General features: G+C 45.6%; 1 protein-coding gene across 3 annotated transcripts; it reads right to left on the bottom strand.

The window, feature by feature from the left end:
- Nucleotides 1–1,108: 1,108 nt before the first annotated feature.
- gpr146 (G protein-coupled receptor 146) lies at nucleotides 1,109–9,732 on the bottom strand. Of its 3 annotated transcripts, none has more exons than XM_034539649.1 (2): nucleotides 9,411–9,732; nucleotides 1,109–4,687 (listed from the first exon to the last, which is right to left on the bottom strand). In XM_034539649.1, the coding sequence occupies exon 2, from the start codon at nucleotides 4,645–4,647 to the stop codon at nucleotides 3,646–3,648; it is 1,002 nt and encodes a 333-aa protein (XP_034395540.1). In that variant the 5' UTR covers nucleotides 4,648–4,687; nucleotides 9,411–9,732; the 3' UTR covers nucleotides 1,109–3,645. The 3 variants fall into 3 exon arrangements, with proteins under 3 accessions (XP_034395540.1, XP_034395542.1, XP_034395541.1); XM_034539651.1 differs by lacking the exon at nucleotides 9,411–9,732 and adding an exon at nucleotides 4,955–5,171; XM_034539650.1 differs by lacking the exon at nucleotides 9,411–9,732 and adding an exon at nucleotides 4,811–4,944.
- Nucleotides 9,733–10,156: the final 424 nt, after the last annotated feature.

Raw genomic sequence — 10,156 nt, 5'->3', positions numbered from 1 at the left:
CCACCCCCCCCATCCCACCCTACCGGTCAACCGCATTCTTACTGGAGTCGAGCAGGCGGCCTTGTTTTTTTTTTTTCATTTCAAGGGACATTTTTGGGAACAAAGCACCAATTCCAAGTTGGTCTCCCATAAACTTGTCACATTTGGTTAACGTGTTGCAAGAACAAAAACATTTAGCATCAATCATACCAAACAACAAACTGCAGATGTTTTAAAAGATATATTTTTACCCTGAATATTGTCGGTTTTATTATTTTTTTTAAAAAGAAAAAGGAGTGGTAATAGTTAGTTTATTATTTAATCAGTCTTTGACTCAGTTGACAATAGAGTAGATTACTTACAGAATCTAAATATATCTATCTCTCAGAAAATAATACTGTTTTTGAAAGAGCATGGTATCTTCCTGTAAATCTCTCACATACAATATATACACATCGTTTTGTATCATACATACGCAGTCACAAAAAAGCATCACATCTGAAAGTGGGTTCATCGGGACTTCTGAGGTTTTGCCGTTCAAATAGCTAAAATGCATCTGCACACATTCGACGTGCGAGGACTTTAAGGGCGTTTCTTTTAAACTTCTGGTCTTTAGGCGTTTTTAGCAATTTAACTGAACTCGGTGATTATTGATATGAGATCACTGCCGCTCTGAAATAATAAACCAAACTCAAGAGCCGAGCGGTAACACGAGGCTGCCGAGACTTCGAGCCCAATTTAACGCAGCTTTATTTGTTGTTTGCCTCGTGCGGTCAGTCCATCAGTTGTGATTGCTAATTATTCTCTCTGCCAAGGAACAAGTTCCCGTCTCTTGGCAGGATATTCATAAAACGATTGGATTGAAGGGAAATTTTGAAAAAGAACATTACAAGGAAATCAAATGTTCATTTTAGTGCTAAAAGTGAGGCCTTCTTGTGTAATTGCAACCACATTTAGATGACACACGCACACATCAACTCCCAAAGCCCTCTTGCAAAAGGTGATGCATTTGGCCTACAGGTGGCGCTGCAGCAACATGTTGAGGTTTTTTTTTATTTCTGCCATTCATTTTTTTTTTTTGTAGTCTGATGCAATTTCAGATATAAGACAAAACGTCAATCCAGCAAACTTAAAGAAAAATGATTTAATGATCACATTAAAAGAAGTTTGGAGTTTTGTTGAGTGCCTTCTAGTCAGAGGCCTCTTCACAAAATGAAAGGAAGTACATTAAATATCAGTTCTTTCCAGATTGACCACACGTTCAAAGTGTCAAAGAATGAGAAATCTGCGAAACTCTCAATTATACTCGCAAATAAATCAAGTGTCATTGTTGATTAAATACAAGTGTTTTGGTAACTGCAATCTCTAACGTTAAATAAAATGGACACCGTCTTCACAAAAGCTGCTTCAATGTCCTTCAGACTGTCGAGCTTGGATTCGAACCACGCGTCACTTGACGTGTGCACTACTGTTTGCCTTCCAACCCCAAATGAATCGTACGCTTCGGGACTTTGAACTGGGTTCAAATAATGATTAACTGTCACGATATGGACATGTGTTTTTGAGGGTTTCTTTTAAAAAAAATTTTTTTTAAAAAGGGGGCAGCACATAATGTAAACACACAGACTCAGTTGAAAATAAACAGTACTTCTAACTGATTGAATGCAGATACACACGAGGGCGGGGCTATGCAGCAAAAAATGTAAATGTTGAAGAACAGCGTTTCAGACATCACAAGATGTTTAAGAAAATAACAGCATATGTGATATGTCATAATCTTAATAACTTCACATATGTATCTAAAGCATCACATCTTGGTTGTTACACATCGAATAGTTCAATATTACAGTGAAAGAAAGCCAAGCACAATTTATAGCCCAAGAATTTTAGCTTTGTTGTTAAGTTAAAAGTGTAAATTAAAAAAAAAAGTGTCCACAAACACAAGTGCCCTTCATTAATTGTTGTCTGTCAATATAACAGTGTGATGAAAGCCCCATCCCCCGCTGGTGTTTCTATTCACAGGATGATTAAAAAAAAACGGGCCCTCTAATTCAGAAAGCAAAACAAATAAAACAAATAAAACAAATGCAGGGATGCAACGACATTCATGCAAAAGCAAGTTTTCGATATATATACACATTTCATTTTGTAACCGGGCTTCATCACCACTCGTCTGTTACTAAGTGGCAGGCAAGAAAGCAAAGCCGCTTTACCATAAAAAGAGCAGATTAGCTCACTGGATCTGGGCAGCGTTAAATATGAGGCCGTCTGCAGGTGCTCCACATGCGAGTCGTTAATAATATGTGAAGGTTTTGATAGTGATAGTCAGGTCTCATATTTCCACTGGACGAAAGCTTCCAACGACTCAAACAATTCAGGGAATGCGCACGCCACCTCCTCAGGGCCCTCTCGGTGACACTGTGGGACTGTACTGACCCCGTGGAGCACTGCAGAGCTCATATAGGGGGGGGGGGGGCTGGAGCTATCAGCTCAAATCAATGAGTTGATTCGAGCTGCTTATGGCTGGCGATGTGATTTCAGCAGAGATCACAAGAGGTATACCGGTTATGTCTGAAGCCTGAACACGAGCTGTAAAAGGAGCATTTCACGTTGTACGGTGTGACTTCATGATGTACGTTAATCTACTGTGCGCTACTCGTCATGAGAATAATCTCTTTATGCCCGTCTCAACCTCACAACCCTATTTATAAAAAGGGAAGTGAGAACCAGTACCTACAGCACGTCTAGCTTCAGGGTCGAACTGGGAGAAAGAAAATAACCTTTGAAATGAAGAGACCATTCATATTGTACTCTGCCTTTTTAAAATGTGAAGATTATTTACTCTGATGACGAGGAATCACGCTCGAGCCCCTGGTCTTCTCGTTCCAAGAGATCAAGGCCTTTAGCGCGGATGTTTACTGGCGGCGCAAAACGTAACGTTGACACATGCAATGCAAGAGGATTAGCTGTGGTGGTCACTGGCCACCATCCATCAATGCAGGGTTCATTCTTAAAACAACACAACTTCACTTGACTATTAAAAGTTCGTAGCCAGCTGGTTTCGGCTTGTGTGACAGGAGAGCGCAGCATGCATCATCTATTAATCATTCTCGTTGGAGCTTAAAAGCATATCGAGTAGCATATCGTGACTCGACGGTGAATCTTTGGCGGTCATGTGTCGGCCAGACCTGCACACTGTCAGCTGAGTATCCACAACACACCCGTATCAGGGGAGCTGCACACACGGCGATGGTATAGTGCTTGAGAGTCCCCTGCTAACAAGATGTTTGAGTGTCTGTGTGAAGCGCAGGGTCGTTATCAGCTGATTGTGCCAAACTACCGGCCGCAAACTACTGGACGCTCACATGTCGTAGTGGAAAGCTTCACTCGGTCACAAAAGAAATAACAGCACTTAGTGGTTTTTGCTTTGTTTGTCCTCTCCATGTGGAACTTGGATAGATCAGATCAAGTCCTGAAAGGTGAGAGGAAATTCCACAGTTAGCTACGTCGCTCCTAACACAGTCCAGAGCAGCGAGGGAGCTCAGTCAGATGCTGGCTCCGTAGTGGGGAGATAAGTGCCGGCTACGCCAAGAGGCGGGGAAGGGAGGAGCGGGAGGGGCATCGGTAACTCAAAGTGTGTGTGTGTGTGTGTGTGGGGGGGGGATCTCACGTCACCACTTGCTGCACTGTTGAGCGTTCATGAGAGCAGGACTGGTCTCTGCAGTGCAGCCTCCTGAGCAGCCGCTGAAGCTTGTTGGAGAAGTTCTTGTTCATCTGCCGATACATGAGCGGCATCGCGAAGCTGCTGGAGAAAGCCAGCAGCTTGGACACGCATCTCAGGAAGTAATATGTCGGTAAGTAATGTGCGTTGCTGATGTACCCTGGGGCACCGGCGACAGTGTGCACCAACAGGGTCATGTAGTACGGGGTCCACAGCACAAACTGTACACAGACCGAGGCGAGCAGCAGTCTGTGGATGGAAGGGTCCAGGCGAGCCGAGTCCTGGTCCAGAGGCGTAGACTCCTTCCTAATGCGCAGAATGAGCACGAAGGCGTAAAGAACAGCCACAGCTGGAACCACGTAGCCGATGAACATCATGATGGCGTCCGCTGCCTCCTTGTTCTGCATTTTGGAGCACTCCACCATCTTCGTGGAAATGTGGTTGCACACGTAGAAGAGCAGCGAGGAGAAGCTGGTGAGCACCGCGCCACCCCAGATGAACCCACACACGTGCTTGGTGTTATACACACTGGACATGTACGTGCGCGGCAGCGCCCGCTCGATATAGTAGTCCAGACTGAGCAGCGTGGTGGAATACATGATGACCAGAGAGGAGATGTTGAAGAGGATGAGCAGGGTGATGTACACCTCGTTGTTGTACTCCCACGCGTGCCAGCGGGTGAAGGTGGAGCTCAGCAGCTCCACGGGGGCCACCAGGTTGAGCACGAGGCCCGCGATGGCCATGTTGACGAAGTAAACATCCGGCATGGTCATCGACACCTTGTTGGAGAGGTTGACCACGACCAGCAGCACATTGTAGCACAGCCCCAGCGGGAAGCACACCAGGAGGTAGATGAGGGAGAAGACCGACAGGATGAGGCCAAAGTCCTGGCAGAGCTGGAAGTCCACGCTGGTGTCCGTCTCATTGTAAACCATGCAGAGCCACATCGCTGGGCTCCGACACAGGCCAAGTCTCTCAGTGGGTCGACTGCAGGCAGAGAGAGAGAGAGAGAGAGAGAGAGGAGTTAGTGGCAGAACAGATCAGAAAGCTCATCATTTATCAACTACCCAGTGATGGACCAGCTCTCTGTAGACATGAAGCTCAGCTCACGAGAACGCCGAGATTCTTAGTTTCAGGCGATTGTACGCGAATGAAAACAGTCATGAATATTATATTCCATTTCTGCTTAACGAAGTCCTACACACTTGGTCCCTGTAATTTTGAGGAAGTCACAAAAAAAAAGAAAAAAAGCACATTGAGCAATATTCAACCCTCTCCGTTTTGCCGACTGGAGGAGCAAACGAGGCCGCAACACAAAAACACGCCGGCCACGGTGCAGCTATTATGCCCCGGCTAACGCCGTTAAAGTTCACTTCACTGCATCCGACTGGCTGAATACAAACGCCGAACAATATGTTGTCTCAAAGTGCACCGTTTCTCCTCACACCTCAGAGCGAGCGTTTCCTTTCTCTCACATGGAGGGGCGGAGCTAGCCCCCGTGCTTTTCCCTGATACAGAAGAACAGGTTTCTTGCCCGACTACTTCTGAGTAAAAGCACATGGGGGGCGGGGGGCTGAGAAGGTGGTGATGGGTCTATTTATAAAGAGTGAAATGTGAAGCATGCTCTGGAGAAGGGTCAGAGAGGATCGAGTCGCGGGGTCGGAGTTCAGGGCGAGGGCAAATGACCGTGTGCACGGGGAGGGGGCTGCAAGTTTGGGAAAAAAAGCTTTATGCAACGCCGTCTTGCATTATTAACGCATGACATTTTGAATAAATTATTCAATCATTAATTGGTCAAGGAAGTGGAAAATCACTAGGGCTATGGCAGGATTGCAGTGAAAGTCATCCTAGTTCACTGTATTATATTTCCTCTGTGATAATTTGGCAGTTATTTGTTCACATGTTGCAACGATCCTCTGAAGAGCAAATCAACAAATAAATGTAAAAAAACCCACTGTTTTCAGGACGATGAGTAACGATGCCAGGAAAGGGGAAGCAGTCTTGTGTTCTCTTACGTAACTCCACTACAGAGGGCCCGTTTTGGCCTTCAGCCTCAGACACAGACGCACATGCACACACGAGGGCTCAGTCCCTCCTCCACACCGCTCCAAATGGCTGTAATGAGACTGTAGCGGACGCTGGAGCTCAGAGCTGGACTGGACCAGGATCAGGAGGAAGAAAGTGGAGAGTGACTCTGAGCCCGGGTCAGACCTCTTGTAAACACGGCTCTCCAACAGAAGCAGCTCGGTGACTCATTTACTGAACCTGACTAAAGTGCATCATTAGCTACGGTCCTCTCACATGGATTATGTGCGTTTCACTCAATGGGTTCGGAGACTGGAGCTCCCGACTCCTTCAACAACCCTCTGATCATTTTAGGAGATAATGACATAAGAAGTCGGTGATTATTAAAGGGAACGCAGTCCATTGAGGCTGGATGTCCTCACTCATTAGCACCTGCTGTGTCCAGACGTGTTAGCCACCCTTTCATTAGCACTTTGGCGACGGCTTCTGAGAGCCGCAGGGTTCCTAATTCACTGCAATAAAGGGGTTTGAGTTGCACTGGCGTCAGTTTCCTTCCACAAACTTTGTTTCCTGTTGCGCTTTAGACGGCCTTTGCACAGTATTGGATGAAAGACCGTGACGATCACAACCGAGAGGTGAAAACTGAAACCATGGTATTTTTTAAAAATTTTTTTTAAGGGTGCTGGACTGAAGGTAAATAAATAGTGGGAACTGAAACCTCGGAATTTCCTACGTTTACCTACTGCAAGTGACAGAAACTTGAGAGCATGTACACACATATGTTGTTCAACACCTGTTCACTCTTTTTGAAAATAGGCCAAAACCACTCTGCAAAATATAGTGAGAAAATGCCAGTAACTACAATATTAGTGCAAGTGCAAGTCCCTGTATTGAGTTTGAACAACCACTGCTAGCTTTTGCACCGTCTGCATCAATTCCCACAGGGCGACCTCTACTTTCATTGCACTTTAGCGCCGCGCATTTTTACCAGCAGCCCGAGATAATGAAAGCTCTCGTTTTTCCACTCTGCTGAGGGGACAAAGGGGGCAAGGCGAGGTGAAAGAAAAAAGAGGTCTACTCCTAGTCAAACCGTGTGAGCCATCTCTGTTTGAGTTCAGTGGAATAAGCGGCGCTTCAATTTGAATTCAATGTCCGGTTCTGCCAAAACTACAACTTGGAAGTGATGTTGTTGGGGGTGGAGGTCAAAAGATATGCTGTTAACATATATACGCAAAACAACAGGCACTATATTCTAAGTATGCAAAGTAGTTATTGAAGTCTGCATGCGAGCGTGTGTGAATAAAACCAGGAGAAAGGTGGCTTCCTGCTCACCGTAAAAGGTGCCATACGTACAATTACACGGCCAAGTAAGAATAGCCTAAGCTCTTGTGAGAGCTCCTCTTGATGACTTTGACCGCAGCCGTGGACTTGGTTAAGCCCCGTCTGAACCTTTCGCCCCACTCCATGTCAAAAGTGGTTAAGTCAAATATTCACAGAGGGGAGGGGGAGGCCGTGCTTCAGCCCCACCAAACATGAGCTTGTAAGAGTGACGCCCATGTGCTTCGACGTCTTAGCATTCTGAAGCCAGATCTCACAGGGCCGATGGGAGCAGTGTGACATACTCGGCCCACACCCCTCATATATCCTTACTGGAATGTACAGGCTCTTCTCAGAAAGCACAGAGTGATGTCACACTAATTGGCTGCGGCGGAAATACTAAAGAAAGACAATACGGTTCTATGACTCACATTCTACACATCGAGTGACCGGGCAGAACGTGTCAAAGGTGAAGTACAACACAATGACATTTGATGCACAAAGCTGCCTAGCAGCAGTTAATAGTGTACAGTCCACAGAAGTACTACGCTACTATTAGTGTGAGAGGCTATAAAGATGTAAATACTTTTAAGAAAGTCCCTAAATCTTGTCTGGCTCTTGTGCGTCTCTCAGCTGCCTTATAATCTTGGAAAGCTGCCCATCAACGGAGAGCATTAATGAATCATTTGACTTCAGGTGCATGCTAATGCTGCATAACATTTTGCTAATTAAAACGACTACGCTCGCAGGAGGTGATAAAATACTTTTCATCAACTCCAGTTCTGCAGAGGGTTTAATATAATTCAGAATATCTTTCCCAAAAAGCATCATCGGTCCCAGCGCTGGAACAGGGAACCCCGGACAATGACTGGATTCCTTGACAAACTTATTTCCTTGAGGGGTTAATCACACAACTAAAAAAGGTCCAAAATGTTGATGATTGTTTGGGAAAAACATCATTGCCGCATGTTCAAGTTCTAGCGGTAGAGACTCTGTTCGAGCGCCGGGTCACGGACAGTCAAGACGGCGTCCAGCGTCTTTTTCTGAAACATCTTGAACTGTGACAAACATCAACAAAGTCAGAGTTCACTGGTCGGCACAAAGAAGGCTTACTGCCACTAAGCCATGGCACACATGCCCATGTCACATGGATGAAGTTGACAACAACAAGTGCAAAGCCTAAAATCTCAAGAAGAATTTAATTTGGCGTGCTGTGTGAATTATTCCAGCAGAACTCATTTGGCAGGAAAGTAGCCGTCACTCAGCCGCCAGATGCTTTCCATAATTAGTGGGACCTAAATAGTCTGTGGGGGGGGGGGGGGGGGGGGGATATATCTGTTATTAAATAGTGGCTTCAAAAGCTGATAAAAAGTCTTGTGGTCATTAATCAAAACAAAGATGTCAAGCCTCGCAAAAAAATTAAAAAAACACAAACTAGGAGAACATATCCATGTGTAGAGGAGAATAATAAAGAAGAATGAAACCAACATTGGCATCACTCCTCAAGCTGTGCATGTATGTCCTTAAATGTTAATGCTGATTCAACTTCACAAAGCTAAACACACACACACGCACACGCACACACACACACACACACACACACACACACACACACACACACACACACACACACACACACACACACACACACACACACACACACACACACACACACACACACACACACACACACACACACACACACACACACACACACACACACACACACACACACACACACACACACACACACACACACACACAGAAAAATAGTAGCCTAATTACTCATTGATGGCCTGCCGTCTAAGGCCATATATTAGTAGTACATATGATTAATTTAGCAGACCCACGTGACATCCCATTAGCTCCAATGACAGATGTCACATCAACAAGATATAGGCCCATATGAATGCAAAGAGCAGTGAAGGAGACTCTGAATAAACTGAACAACTTTATTTTCGCCCCCTCAGCACTAAAGAAAGCTGATCGCGTGAGAAACATCTTCAAGGTGATGCTTTCCAAAACATAAACTCGAGCAGAACTGCGCACAGAAAAAGAAGAAGGAAAAAAAAAAAGAAGAAAAAACCTTCCGCGGTTCACGTTTGTTGTTGCGTGCCTCCATCACACTTGACTGCGCGGATCAAAGCGTGCGTATAGCTGTCACGGCTTCCCCATTATATTCTACCAGCTCCTGTTGGGCTCAGATGTCTTGTTTACTCGCGTGTGCAGGGCTGTGAAAACGCACGTTTCTCCCACTGCAAGGTGGAACTCAAAGGCAACACCCGTTTTCATTATTGGGTCCAGATGATTAAAAAAAAAAAGAAAGAAGAAGAAGAAGAAAGACAAAAAGAAGAAGAGTAAAACTCACCAGAATCGTATGGATTTGGCTCTTGGACAAACCTACGGTGGCATCGGGTCTGCACGTAACGTTAGCATTTCCACTGGCATGTCTAGGTCGTTTCATTTCAACAAACACGCATCCTAAAACTTCACGCCCCCGGGGGGCTCTCCTCGCGCTCTCAAACGCCTGAAACCCAGCAAGAAAGAAGCGCTTTTACTGCGTCTCGGTACAGACCGACTTCATCTCTGAACTTTTCGACGAAGCTCGTTTCTGAAAAGGGGGCTGTCCGCTGCAGACTTTACTACGGCTGGAAGTGCTGCGGAGCCCTACGGTGTGTACACACGTGACCCTCCCCCCACCGCACTTCTGCTGCGTACGCTCGCGCGGCCCCCGGGATGGCTGTTCTCTGTTCTGATTGGACGGGGGTGCAGGGGGGCGGGGCGCGAGGGAGACCGAGAGGAACGCACACACGTGCACACGTTAGTTCACTAGTTCACACGAGTTTATTGAGCGATGTATTATTATTATTAGAAAATCGGTTAGTAGGTAAACACAAGTATTCACGTCGCGTGGGGGTTGTTTGAGTGATTTTGTTTTGTCCTATATTTAGAATCCCCCCCTGAACCCAACCTCATCCTAACCCTCATAAACCTTAATTAAAGGATGGATAAAAACAATCTTAAAACAATAGTCACATGCCCATGTGAAGCGTGTTTTGCTTGCTGTAGCCAAACCATTCTGCTTTTCCTTACTGAGGAGTTCCCTTAAAAAAT

The sequence above is a fragment of the Cyclopterus lumpus genome, chromosome 8 (assembly GCF_009769545.1).
Source record: "Cyclopterus lumpus isolate fCycLum1 chromosome 8, fCycLum1.pri, whole genome shotgun sequence".
In the NCBI taxonomy this organism is placed as follows: Eukaryota; Metazoa; Chordata; class Actinopteri; order Perciformes; family Cyclopteridae; genus Cyclopterus; species Cyclopterus lumpus.
Note: the sequence above shows the minus strand (reverse complement) of the source record. Positions and strands in the feature narration are given on the sequence as shown.

Excerpts from the sequence above, each read along its gene's own strand:
- gpr146 (XM_034539649.1), bottom strand. The coding sequence starts at position 4,647 with ATGTGGCTCTGCATGGTTTACAATGAGACGGACACCAGCGTGGACTTC.